This window comes from Mesoplodon bidens (assembly GCF_964165515.1).
Source record: "Mesoplodon bidens genome assembly, chromosome: X".
NCBI classification, from domain to species: domain Eukaryota; kingdom Metazoa; phylum Chordata; class Mammalia; order Artiodactyla; family Ziphiidae; genus Mesoplodon; species Mesoplodon bidens.
This window is the reverse complement of record NC_138163.1, coordinates 33,083,460-33,097,579: the sequence shown is the minus strand read 5'-3', so window position 1 is coordinate 33,097,579 and position 14,120 is coordinate 33,083,460. Positions and strand designations below refer to the sequence as shown.

The window sequence follows — 14,120 nt, the reverse complement described above, 5'->3', positions numbered from 1 at the left end:
CCTTACTCCCTGGTTGTAGCTGATGGGACCAGTGGTAGACGTCTGACTCGAGCTGGGAAAATTAATGTCTCATTGGAATTTAGAAACGGCATTGAAAAACATCCAGTTAATCTCAACTTCTTTCCTGAACAGAAGAAATATAAACTGGAGAACTGTATGAGGTTTTATGCCTGCCTTGTGGATGGAGATTTAGAGAAAGTAAATCTGCAGAGACAGGACTGAAGGAAATGGATTCAGAAGCAAGAGGCAAAGCCCAGGCAATTCTTCAAATCTAGTTCCTTCTTTGTCCTGGTCCCATGAAGCATTCACATGCCCTTTTTATGAATTTGTTTTTCTCTCTTTAAGCTAGCTCAAGCTGTTACCTGCAATAACAATAATAAATAATAATAAACAATCCTAATTAATAGGGCATCAATCTTGCCCACTAGACTGTAAATTCCTTGAGGGAGGAGATCGTGTACTGGTCATCTTTTATATATCCCCAGTCTCCAATACAGAGCCTGGCAAAGAGTAAGTGCTCAATAAATATTGCTTACACAGAAATAGCATTATCAACAAGAGCATAGCTATAAATAATTTCTTTGCAACTTATACTTTATTAGTTAAAGGTTATAAATGTCTTTTCTCTACCTATTTCCCTCTATTTAGCTTCTTGATAAGCAATTTCGTTTTCACATTTTCTAATCCAAGTGTTTCATTTAGGCCATATGTGAAAAACACATTCTTGGAAATTGATTATTCAGATTTAGCTGCTGATACAGTTTTTTGCTCCAGCCTAATGTAGAGTCAAATGTAATTATTGAGGAACACCCTAATCACTGAGGTTAATGCTCAAGTAGGACTGCGAAATCCTTCTAAGAAAAGCCCACTGGATCACCTGTCAGAGGCAGAGTTGTGTGTTAGATGACCAGAGGTTTGACCCACTGTAGCATTTCTATTAGAGAAGATCTACAAAATATATTATCTCTCAGTTTTAATTCTTCCCCTCAGAGCAAAGCATATTTTTCATTTATTTAGTGCCTACTGGGCTCCAGATCCAGTGGCTAAGTACTGAAGCAAAAATATGGAATAAACCAGGCTTTGTCTTCAGGTCGCTTCCTATCTAGTACTTATTAAAAACCATCGTGAAGATAGAAAATACACAACTCAAGTATTAGACTATAATGAATAGTAAGGTTGGTAGTAACGTGGAATGGGAGTAGAAAAGGAGTAACATGAATAAAGTATTATGACTGATATCAAAGTGTCCTGCTCATGGGCCTCAGGCTGAAGCTAACTTGAGTAAATCTGCATTTTTCCTAACAGCCAATTAAGCGTCAATAGACGACAAAGGGTTTACTTAGGACAAATTTCAGGGAATGGAAATAAAGTGCATTAGTGTTCTGATTGCCCTGTGAAAGACGAGAAATCCACATTCTCTTCTGTTACCTGCTGCTCTCCCTTCCTTGCACTGCAGACCTCTCGGTCTGTTTCGGTACTGAAATGGAAGGTTATTTATTTTAATTTTTCATGGGTTAAAGCATATCAGAAACTTCAATTCAATTAAGGGTAACCAAATAGAGTTTACGAAAATGAGAAAAAATAAATATTTTCAAAGGCTTGATCGATTAATTAAATGAAAGAAATAAGTCCTTATAGACATGATTTTGGAACTATAAGTAGAAAATCCAAGACATTATAGCCTAGGATGGATAGAATTGAAAGTGTCTTTGAAATCACATCTCAGAATCTTTCTCAGTTGAACAAAACACCCAAATTAACAATTTCCCCTATCTTCACTTCTCTCCCAAATTTACAGGAGTGAAGCTTAAATCATCCTAAACCGATCCATGATATTGTGCCCATTGCCTCATCAATAATCTAAAAATCAGAATGTATATAGGAACACAGAAACAAAATAAAATGTCATTGACACTAACTGAGACACAGGGATGGAGTGGCATGGAGTCTGAGGTAGTGAAGTATATAAATCCCCCAAATTTTAAGCTATTTACTCTTTTCAAACATAGTATATAGAAACTCAAATTACTGAAATAGATTCCTTGCTAGGCCTGCTTTCATGAATGTATGAGATCAATGGGAAATAAATAGCCACATTTGCACACAAATGTTAATTCGTTAAAAATAACTTGTTTTTTCAAATTAACATTTTTTTAGAAAAACCATTTACACTCTCAACTCAAACCTCCTCTGTGAGAATCTATGGAAATGTTGAAGGCAGGCCAGGCCTGGTTATCACTGACTGAAAATTTTTGGAATCTAAACTGGTGAAATCTTACTCTAGGTCGTAAGATTCCAAACTGTATACTCCTTACTGAAAATTACTAGTAGGAGCAGAGTAAAACTTACAGAACTCTGAGTAGAGAAAAGTTGTTCAAGTTCATATCTTATATATTATATTCATTCATGATCCAAGGGAGGAAAAAAGTGGCTATTTGGAAAACAATCAATTGTATTTAGCTAACTTGTTTCTGAATTGCTGTTTAACTCTTTCTCCTATGTAAAATGCTGATAACAACAGAATCATTCCACAGATGGGTCAGGAGGATGAACTGAGATAAAGATATTAAAAGTGTGTTTGGAAATTGTGACGTGCTGATCAGTAAGAATAGTGAACATTCTTATTGTACTTATATGTAACAAGTAGTATTCTAAACCTTTATATACATTAATTTATTCAATCATCACAAAATCTTAGAGGTAGATAGCAATATTCTCCTTGTTTTACAAATGATGAAGTTCAGGCACAGAAACTTTAGACAACTTTCCCAAGATCACACAGCTGGGATTTAAATCTAAGCTGTCTGGCTTCACAATACAAACTTTTAATCACTATGTTCTATTGAAATCCTCCTTGGAGGTGCACATTGGGTCAAAAGAGGCTTACAGTTAAGGACTAATTTTTTGCAGAGTGGATCATAGTTTTATATTGGTGCCCTGCCCAATTTTGTGGTAGCGCATCCAGTTCCTAAAATAAATCATAAGGAAAATAAACCTATAAAGAAAAGAAAAGATACACGGCCTTTACTCCTGAGTCTTCCAACTCTGTCTCAGTAAATAGTGTTACATGATCAAGGTAGATGGCTGATTATAGACTGAAGGCGAAACGAAACTGAACAGCCCCAAACATTCCTGAAGGTTCCTAACACATCCAAGGGACGTGGCACGTGAACACAGTGCGTATAGTGGCTCATCACAGTAAGCAGTTCTCATGGTGGAAGAAGGGGAGGATAATGCGCATTTTGATGAAGCTGATTCTAATACATCTTCCCTCTGATCCATTTCCCCCAGTTCCTTACGTATTTTGAGTCATTGCCCTGTGGTCAGATGTGAGGATTCCCTCTGCCACAGAGTGTTTGATTTTCATTAAAATCATTAATAAATATTGCTTTCAGTATCCCTCTGCAAAGGGGCAAAGCCCAGTGAGCACAATCAAGGCAAAAATAAAAGGACACCAATGTCCCCCCACTGAGGAATGACACAGTATAAAAACAGGTCTACAGAAAAGAATGAACGACATTTCCTTCATCTGAAGGTGTTATTTATAATTGATGACATGGGTATAGTGTGATTCTTAAGTCAAGCCAGAGCATCGGAAGGAAAAGACCAAGACCATTTGCTAGGTGTAAAGTTATGACAGTATCTGAACTATACTATGTTAATGGCTAGAGTCATGCTAAAAATCATAGATAATGTATTGATACAACAGAAAGTCATGAGGCCAAAACCAACCCAACCTGATGTAAATCTCTGCCCTCATGCTAAATCAATGTTTCCCTATTCTACCTAGCTCCCCCCCACACCTCCTCATTACTATCAACATACACATACATGAAGTCTTCCAGAGGAAAGCAAACCAACAAGCTACCAATAAACTAATCTTTGACAGGTTAATTAACCAGGCCTGTGTGTTGTTTATCAGACGGGCAGGGTTGAATGTTGTAGGGTGGGTGTCAGGGATGGGGTGAGGTAAAATAATTTGTCGTCAAATATTTGGAAACACTTGCCTTGAGTAGATCCAGCTTGAGCCTCCATGTCACAACAAACAGGAGAGAACTTAAAACCTGTAATAGCAAACATTTTTACTAATTAATCCTTGTCCAAGTCATCTGGGATTCTTCAATCTTCAATCCTTACCCTTCATCCAGTAGTATTTTTTAAATAACAAATTCAGTGAAATACGATCCACATACCATAACGTTCACACTCTTATTAAAGTGTACAATTCAGTGGCTTTTAGTATTTTCACAGAGTTGTGCAACTACTACCACTATCTAATTCCAGAAGTTTCATCACCCCAGAAGAAACCCCATACCTAGGGTCTTGCAGGAGTAGAAGAATGGTGGAGCCCTACGGGGAAATTCCTTTCTTTTATTTTAATGTTTCAACCCAGTGAACTGGCTATAACTTCCTTATGTCAGGAGTGAGATGAGGAAGAACAATAAGTCTTTGAAATACAGGAGAGCCTCTATCACCCCATTTCACATAAATTTGGTCGTTATTTTTCCTGTTTGACAGCTGAAGCCCAAAAACTGTAGGGACTAGTCCAAGGTCTCCCAACTTCCATCCTAATGCTGCTTCACTTACATGAATATGCATGACATAGATCAAATATGTTCCCTTCTCACTTCCACACTTCACCTCCTCTACACTCTTTGCCTAAGTCAACAATACATACATACATACATGAAAATAAACCTAAAATATCAAGACCCTCAAGGATATTTGGTGATAGGATATTTAGTGATATTACAAATATCATTCCTGATTATATCCTTGTGGCCAATGTCTCCTACAGGCTGAAGGAGGCAGAGGAGGATAGAACAGAAAAAGCTGCAGGTACAGGGCTGTTGGCTACCTCTCTGACATCTGAGAAAATACTCATTAGCCACTGCTAACAGACCAGGCTTTGTGGTCATGGTGATGGGACCTATGAAATTTAGACAAACAGAATGAGGAGGAGATTAATGTGTTTAATAAGCATTAATGTGATTTTTATGAAAGGACTTTGTTCTTCAGTAGAGACAGAAAAGCAGACAACAAAATAAATTAACCTCTTTCCAACAAATCAAAATGACAAAACTTTTCCATTTCTAAAAGTTGTCAGAAAATAATACATAACTACAATTTAATGATACTGCTGTTACTACTTATTGTCTGGCAAATGGCTGATGTTCACCTTCTGGTTTTTTTAAATCATTTCAGTCCAATCTGGTTAATTTGCCTTTCTCTGTACACTTGACGGGTTAATCTGAATCAAAGTAGAGAGCACATACAGAAAAAGCTTGCTATACGGCTGTTCGTCTCACTGTTCATATACTGATACAAAGCCAAAATACATGACATGAGTACTTCTAAAATAAATATCACTAGTATTGCACTGGAAAATAAAGATGAAAATAAAAGGTGAGTAATGAATAAGACATGCACGATATTGCTGACTCTATGGGATTTATTTCCTTTGGGGGAATCACCAGAAATAAAAAGTACTTCGTCTATTATTGTAAATGAACGTGTCTATTTGCCAGATACTTAGGTACATTGCCTTGTCCATGGGACCCTGCTAACCTGCATCTCCATTCTGCAGACGAAATGAAGGGTAGGCAGACATAGGGAAGGAAGACAAATCAAAGGCTAAAACCTGCATCCTCTCTGGGTTTTATGTAAACAATATAGATAGTTCTATTACCATTCTCTCCGTCAGACTTCCTTTCATGGTCAGTGTCAGTCAAGGACAATGCGGAGTTGGCCCGGCTGGACAAACAGGAACTATGCTCTGACTTCATCCCCCTTATCCACATTCTCAGCGCATGGTCAGGTGAGGCAGCACCTTCTGTCTCCGTGTCCACATCGGATCCCATCTCTAGCTGGTAGCCATGCCGAGAAACACTGTGCATGTCTGTCTGGTAGCCAGAGCACAGAGTGTGAGGGGTTTCACAAAATTCCATCTCTGAGAAGACACAACGTTCAGAGAAAAGGTTTATAAACATACAGAAATACCCGGTAAAATTCGACCTTTTTGTCCTTATGTCCCTCTCCCCCATTGCTAGTATTTACGTGTTTTTGCCAAGTTAGAATTCTGGCCTTTATATTTATGGTAGCTAGGATTCTGTGCTTATTTTGCATTTCTGTAGCTTAAAATTATACTCCTGTTGATTCTTACAAGGTTCTGGAAAAAGCATGCCCAAAATAGCTTTATACCTACAATTTTAGGTTGCACAAATGTAATGAAATAAGTGAGTGCAGGGGAGCATAAAGTGTAGAGAGCTGTCCCTTAAAAGGTATTTCTCTTCTAGGAAGAATATATATGATCTGCAGAGCATACCTATGCTTAAAACATTAAAATTATTGGCTTTTCTAAGTACTTAATACACCTTAGGGTTAAGAATAAATAATTCAATGTGAAAACTCTGAGGAAAAATCATTAAGTATACTTTTTGGAAGTATTTTTCCTAAAACACATTAGTCTAAACTCTAAAATTATGAGTACTTAATATCACTATTTTCCATTGTCTCCAAAGAAGTATGAGGCTGACTTTATGCTAATTATTCTGTTTCATTCATTCTTTCAAGAAATACATAAAAAAACTTTCAATCGTATATTGCACCTCAGCAGTGCTTCAAGGCTTGGATTCTCCCCCCAATTCCCCCTAAGCCTTAGAATCATAAAATGTTTAAGATCTTAGAGATGTTGTAATGAATCCCTTCTGTTTACAGTTGAGGAAAATGAAGTCCACAGGGTAGATGTCACTTGTCCATAGCCAATGTTAGATAGCAACAGAGCCCCTTTTCCTAAAACACCCATCTGGGCATGGTGTCTGCTAGACACCAAGGAAGCCCCATCAACTTACTGCATGAATATCAGGCATTCATTCAGTCTTACAGTCAACTTTGCATTCAATTATGGCAAGGTGTCAAAAAGGGGAAAAGATGCTTTAACAGACTTTAATAAGTTAATGAAAAATGACCACATGCCAAGACATATCATCTGAAATGTCCATGTAATACTTAGATAAGGTAATCCGGGGATGTTGTACACTATATAGGATTTTCTCAGACTGACATCAGAGACAGGGTATGTCACCTGGCCAGGAAGAAGCTTAACTGAGCACATCTAATCCTTAGCACATATCAATAAAATGCAAACCCTAAAATGAATTTAATTCTTTGAATACAGAAAGTGCTAGAATTTAGACTGACCATATACTAGAAAGAAGAGTACAGAATACAAATATATTTCTTAAAATAGCAATTTTTGTGACATGTAATTGCCAAACAAGGGTTTAACAAATCAAATCTTAATGCTTATTCAACAGCCATTAGGTACCCAGCACCGTGTTCTCTGAAACAGGTATTACAGGTAAATAAAGCTACTATATTTTATTATGAAAAGTCAATTATAAATTCTTTCAGGGTTATATGTCACTGCTGAGGATGTTACTTATGATTTCTATGATGAATGTCTTTTTTTTAAATAAATTTATTTATTTTTATTTATTTATTTTTGGCTGCATTGGGTCTTCGTTGCTGCGCGCGGGCTTTCTCTAGTTGCGGCGAGCGGGGGCTACTCTTCGTTGTGGTGCACGGGCTTCTCATTGTGGTGGCTTCTCTTCTTGCGGAGCACGGGCTCTAGGTTTGCGGGCTTCAGCAGTTGTGGCACGAGGGCTTCAGTAGTTGTGGCTCGCGCACTCTAGAGCGCAGGCTCAGTAGTTGTGGTGCATGAGCTTAGTTGCTCCACGGCATGTGGGATCTTCCCGAACCAGGGGTAGAACCCGTGTTCCCTGCATTGGCAGGCAGATTCTTAACCACTGTGCAACCAGGGAAGTCCTGTGATGAATGTCTTTAAGAGTAATTCTATTTTTCTATCAAAATTGTCTAAATTCTATAGGAGTGATCCTTAAAAAATGGCATGGTTTCCACTTGTCAAACATAAAACCTTATGAAACTGTGCTTCTTGACATAAGGCTAAAAGTAAAAATCCATTTTGCCCAATATAAATCTTAGTGATCTAGAATATGGGATTGGTTAATATTCATGCCTTTTAATTTCACAAAGTTTCATTATCCAATCCTATTGTGCAGTTGTTGCTACAGCAACCTCATCATGAACCTGTCAGCTTGGAGCTATAGGAAAGGAATTTTATATAGGCCTGCATTCACAACTTCCTTCATTCCCCTAGACCAGTGGTTCCCAAACTTTGGCATGCTTCAGAATCACCTGGAAGGCGTGTGAAAACACAGACTGCTGGGCCTGCCCTCCCCACACCCCCAGTTTCAGTGTCTGATTCAGGTGGTCTGCAGTAGGGCCAGAGGATCTGCATTTCTAACAAGTACCCAGGTAAGGCCTATGCTATTTTTCCAGGGACTTTGAAAACTTTGAAAACTGCTTCTCTAGAGATTTCTCTGAAATCAGTGGGAGCCAGGAAAAGGGGAGAAGTGAGAGAGCAACCGTATTGTGGCATTACCAAAGATTTTTCAACAACAGCTCAAATTCTATTCGGAGACACTAGCAAGAAAGTGTTTGAACTGAATTACTGTGAACTGCCGCCCCCCCCCAACCCCCCGTTTATTTGCCATGGATTCAGGGCACTAATTAGGAAATTTACTTTAGGAATTAAGTTTACTTTAGGAATTAAATTTACTTTAGTGAATTAAATTTACTTTAGGAATATTTAGGAAATAAATTTACACACTTGCATTTATTTTCACTCATACGATGGCATATGAGATGAGACTTTCCAAAGATTTTAATATGAGCATCTGAGTCATAGTAAAGACATTCATTGGAAAAGGATGAGCAAATAAAAATAAATACATGGCTAATCTGTCATTTCAGATAATAACAGAGAAGTTTTTAAAAATAACCACTGATGGATGTAAGCACAATCCCTCTTTGTTAAAGAGATTTGTTTCCCATTCAAAAAGAAACTTGCACATGGATTTGTTCCCTTGTAAGGAAATGTGGTGTAACACGATAAAAAGATTACATAAGATTTCTATTGGAACTATGATTTGAATACAAAGACTAAACCCCACATTCTCTTAGATACAGTCAGATAAAAGTACACTGCCTTGCTGATAAATAACTTTTGAATGAAACAATGCAAGTAAGTTATCAGTTGTTCATTTTTTAATGATAAAGAAAGAAATTAATAAATAAATAAGGAAAGAAAGAAAAGGAAAAGTTTCACTTATTTACAGCAAGTGTTATTCATTGAACAGCCTCGCTTCCCATTCTTGAAATCAATGTTACCACTGTAAATTATTTCCTTAAATACACAAATGTCTTGGCGGCGTTCAAAATTCCCACAGGATGTATTTTCTATAAAGCACTTACAAAGCACCATAAGTGGATGTTTTTAGCCTTGCACATATAACCTTGTTACCTAAAATGCTACAGATTCCCTAGAGAAGATAAAGTTCAATGGATTTATTATAGATCTATTCTTACCAAAAAGCTAGTCACAAGAGAAATGTAAGTATAATCTTAGAATATCTAGGATTTAAATGGATAGACTGGAAACATGAGAAACTACATTTCAGGAGTAAGCAGACACAGATGTTGCCAAGTGAATGATGTATGTGGGCCTTACAAACATGTATTTAATTCTTATTGTAAGGAAAACCTATTTTGCAGCCTTGTAGGAGACAAAATCTGAGCAAATTAATAAAGAGTTGAAATCCAGTTTTTAAAATGGGCAAAAGATTTGAAGAGATACTTCACAAAAAAAGATACAGGAATGACCAATAAATGAATGAAAAGATGCTCAACCTCATTAGTTATTAGGAAAGTGCAAACTAAAACCACAATGAGATACAACTACAGACCTACCAGAACGGCTAAAAAATTCTGATCACACCAAGTGTGGAGCAACTACATACACTGCTGGTAAGAAAGTAGAATGGTACAACCACTTTGGAAAACAGTTTGGCAGTTCCCTAAAAAGGTGAAGCTAAATTTAACAGGAGAGCAAGGCACTTCTGGTCATTTATCACAGAGAAATAAAGATTTCTGTCCACACAAAAATCTGTACGAGGTTATTCAGAAGGTTTACTCATTAACAGCTAAAATTAGAAACAACCCAAGTGTCCATGAATAGCTGAAATGATAAATCATCTGTGGTATATGCACACTATGGAATACTACTCAGTCAAAAAAAATGAACTATTGATATATAACAAGATGCACGGACCTCAGAATAAGTGAGTGAAAAAAGACCAACAGAATGTGTATGTAATGCATGCTTCCATTTAAATAAAGTTCTAGAAAATGCAAACCAACCTATAGTGACAGAAAGTAGATCAATGGTTATCTGGGGAAGACAATAAGGGAGAAATGGAGAACAAAGGGGCACAAGGAAACCTTTGGGATGATCTAAATATCTGCTATCTTGACTATGGCAATAGTCACACATGTGTATACATACCAAAGTTTATCATATTGTACACTTTGAGTATGTGTAGTTTATTGTACTTCAATTATACCTCTATAATTGTTTCTTTAGTGGATTGTACCCCACCAGATAGTAAGAGAGTGGAGCTAAGGGTCTCTGAGCCAGAAGGAGGCCCTGCTTTTTTCCTCCTAGTGGAAGAAAGCACATGTAATATGAACAAAAAGGTAGTCAAAATTCCGTTTTGCTTATTTATAAGTCAAGAGGCAATCAAGGCTAAGTGACTCATGATTTCTCACTGATCCTCTAGGGAGCACATTTTTCCTAGGAACATTATTGAAAACCATTTTTCGAAAACCAGTTTTAGGGGGGAAACTGAAGATGAAACTGATCACTGGTCAGCTTTCAGCAGCTAAGGGAACATTCTGTAGTTGGAAATCACGTGACTAGATTGAGTGGATTGGCACGAAGGATCACTTTAGGCCTCTATTAATGCTAATAATTTAAAAAAAATTTTAAATTCTATGGAGTGCTGAATAAAATGAACTATTGTATATTCTCTCTGAATCTAGGGCTTGATCTTCAGGTGTTCAGCCTGGAGAAGTCATTTATCAGAACTTGAAAGGGAAAGTAATACTTATATCAGCATTTTTCTAGAACTTCTGAGTTTCTGATGAGCTCAAGACTTTATTTTTCTTTAAATGCTACCCATCGACACTTCCTCTTAAAACGGAGCTTTAAGTCATCACACTCCAAATAAATAACTGGAGGCCAAAAAGCATGGTAAATCTTAGCCATGACCTGAGTGATCTGGAATATAACTTCCAAAGAGTGTAGTCCATTTCCAAAATAAGAAAGAGGGAGAGGGGATAAAATTATTAGCTTTAACTACTGTAATGCATAACAAGCCTCACAGACTATATGCAAAGACAGCTCTTATTAATTAGCCATGCAGTTTTTGGGTAAGTCACTTAATATCTTGGAGCCTCAGTTTTCTCATTTGCAAAATGTTCAGCTCCAACTAGAAACAGATCTCTAGGTGACCTCCCTTGACCTCTATAAATTTCTGTAATTATAACTTAAGCCTGTTATGGCAAAATGTGGAATGGTTAATATTTTCAAATTGGAATGGGAAAAGAACTAGTGGTTTTATGAGTCAAGGTGCTACTCATACTTCTACTGTGAAAGATATTCAGTCACATTAGCTAAGTAAGATCTTGTGTCATGATTACAAGTCTTGCTATGTTAAAGTACTGATACAGCCTAGGTATCCATTGTGAATTGCAAGATTATTAATAACCCGAGTACATAAAATATATCATGTAAAAAGTCTACTTAATAAATAATTCCTCATCAAACATGAAATTATCAGTTTATAAACATGGCTATTAGAAACTGTACTCTATGGCATAGTGAATAGAAATTCACACAATTAAAAATACTACAGGGCTTCCCTGGTGGCACAGTGGTTGAGAATCTGCCTGCCAATGCAGGGGACACAGGTTCGAGCCCTGGTCTGGGAAGACCCCACATGCCGCGGAGCAACTAGGCCCGTGAGCCACAACTACTGAGCCTGCGCGTCTGGAGCCTGTGCTCCGCAACAAGAGAGGCCGTGATAGTGAGAGGCCCGCGCACCGCGATGAAGAGTGGCCCCCACTCGCCGCAACTAGAGAAAGCCCTTGCACAGAAATGAAGACCCAACACAGCCAAAAATAAATAAATAAATTTAAAAAAACCCTACAGACCCACTAATAATTCATTACTGGCTCTAGGGAAAAATACAATGATTTATTACAGTCTTAAGCAAGAAATACGAAGGAAGGAAGGAAGGAAGGAAGGAAGGAAGGAAGGAAGGAAGGAAGAAAGAAAGGAAGGGAGGGAGGGAGGGAGGGAGGGAGGAAGGAAGGAGCAACACTAGACAGGAGGCAGATAATTTTCATAACTGGGTACCATTTTATATTTCTCAGTTTGGGGGCTTTGAAGGGGAAATGATATCAAATTGTCAAACAAATCAGTTCATCTAAGTTTACTTAAACCCAGCTCTGCTGAACACCCACTCAATTTCAAGTCAAGAAAACAAAATAAAATAGACATCTCTGATTTCTCCTAGTCTTAGAAAATCAGCCCAATTTAATTTCCTCTTCTGTTACTTTGTGAAAAAGCTGTATCAAATGCACAGTACTGTACTAGGCACTAAGCAGAGTGAGTTAACAGGACCATGTCATGTCCTTTGGCAAGTATCACAGAGAGCCTTTTTAAAGGTCTAAATGACAACGGAGTATTAAAGGCACACCACCCAGACCTGACCTTTGTTTTTCTGCTCAGGGCTCATCAGCCTTTTCTGGGGCACCAGAGTGAGAGATGGAGTGCTCCCACATGCAAGTCTGGAGCCTGTGGATATCAGATGACTTAAATAACTAAGCTTCCTGAAGCCTAATCTCCCCCCTCACAGTTCCAAATGCACCCATTATTTCGGTACTCAGGACCTACCAATTTTGCCTTATTTAATTTTCAAGATTTCCCCATCTGTCAGTATAGTGAAAAGTAAGGCAAAAAATCTGGCAGAGTTAAAAGCCCGAAGTATAAACATTCATCCTTTGTGACTGATATTAGCTAACTGGAGCCATCCCAGAACACAGTTAAAAGACTATGTTAATGTAAAAAAAAGATGCTCTCAAAAGTATAGTGATTTGTACACACTGCTATATTTAAAATGGATAACCAACAAGGACCTACTGTATATAGCACAGGGAACTCTGTTCGATATTCTGTAATAACCTAAATGGGAAAAGAATTTGAAAAAGAATAGATACATGTATATGTACAACTGAATCACTTTGTTGTACATCTGAAACTAACACAACACTGTTAATCAACTGTACTCCAATATAAAGTAAACAGTTTAAAAAAAGTATACTGATTTGCAAATCTGTAAAAATGGCTCAAACCAGAGAAGGACACAGAATTATAGCATAAAGTCAAAAGGAAAGGAGATGAGATAGGAACCTAGAAGAAATCAAAAGGGACTCCAATCTTATTTAGAAAGAGATGAAAATATCCTTCAGCAATCTAAGAAGGAAGGAAATTTGATGTGGGAATAAACAACTTCTATTTATTTCCTTGAACTAATATTCATCTTAGTGCAGGGTCCAGCTTAGACAGTACTCACATAAGATGGGAGAATTTGCTCTGAAGCTAACTCACACAGCAGTTACCACTACAATAAAAAAAGGTGAGGCCTGCTCTATACCCTTCATAACAAGAGTCTGGAAAAAGAATCAAGGACTAGAAAAGATGGTGGGAGGTCCTGGACTTCAAGAGAAATTTAGATCAATGAGAACCTGTGCACGTTCTCTTTATTTCAACATTTCAAATGAGACTGAGACTTCCTGGCCTAAATGAGAGATTTTCAGGGCTACTGAACACTGAAAATGCATGATGTTCAATGGCCCTAAAAATTTCTCATTTCTTACCTGTGCTGGCCCAATTTTCTGGCTGTTCATAACACTTTGGAGCCTGAATCCTTACTGACCACTGTGGTCTTCCATGTATACTTCCATATTTTCATTATGTTCACAAAGTATGTGAAGCTGTTTAATGTATGTATTTGTATGTGTACGTGTGTGTGTGTTAAACTGCATTAATCTGCAGCACAATTTCATCTAGAGAAGTGAGAACAGTGAGCTAAAAAGTTAGATGACCACTAAAAACACTTGAGAGTGCTTCAAAC

General features: G+C 37.5%; 1 protein-coding gene across 3 annotated transcripts in view; it reads right to left on the bottom strand.

The window, feature by feature from the left end:
- Window positions 1-14,120, bottom strand: part of TENM1 (teneurin transmembrane protein 1) — a gene marked incomplete at both ends in the record, with an annotated part of 588,520 nt that overhangs the window by 497,755 nt on the left and 76,645 nt on the right. For all 3 annotated transcript variants that reach the window (XM_081221281.1, XM_081221282.1, XM_081221283.1), the window contains 2 exons: window positions 4,008-4,064; window positions 5,690-5,950. In XM_081221281.1, coding sequence (XP_081077407.1) covers window positions 4,008-4,064; window positions 5,690-5,950 — 318 coding nt within the window. The remainder of the gene's footprint in view (window positions 1-4,007; window positions 4,065-5,689; window positions 5,951-14,120) is intronic.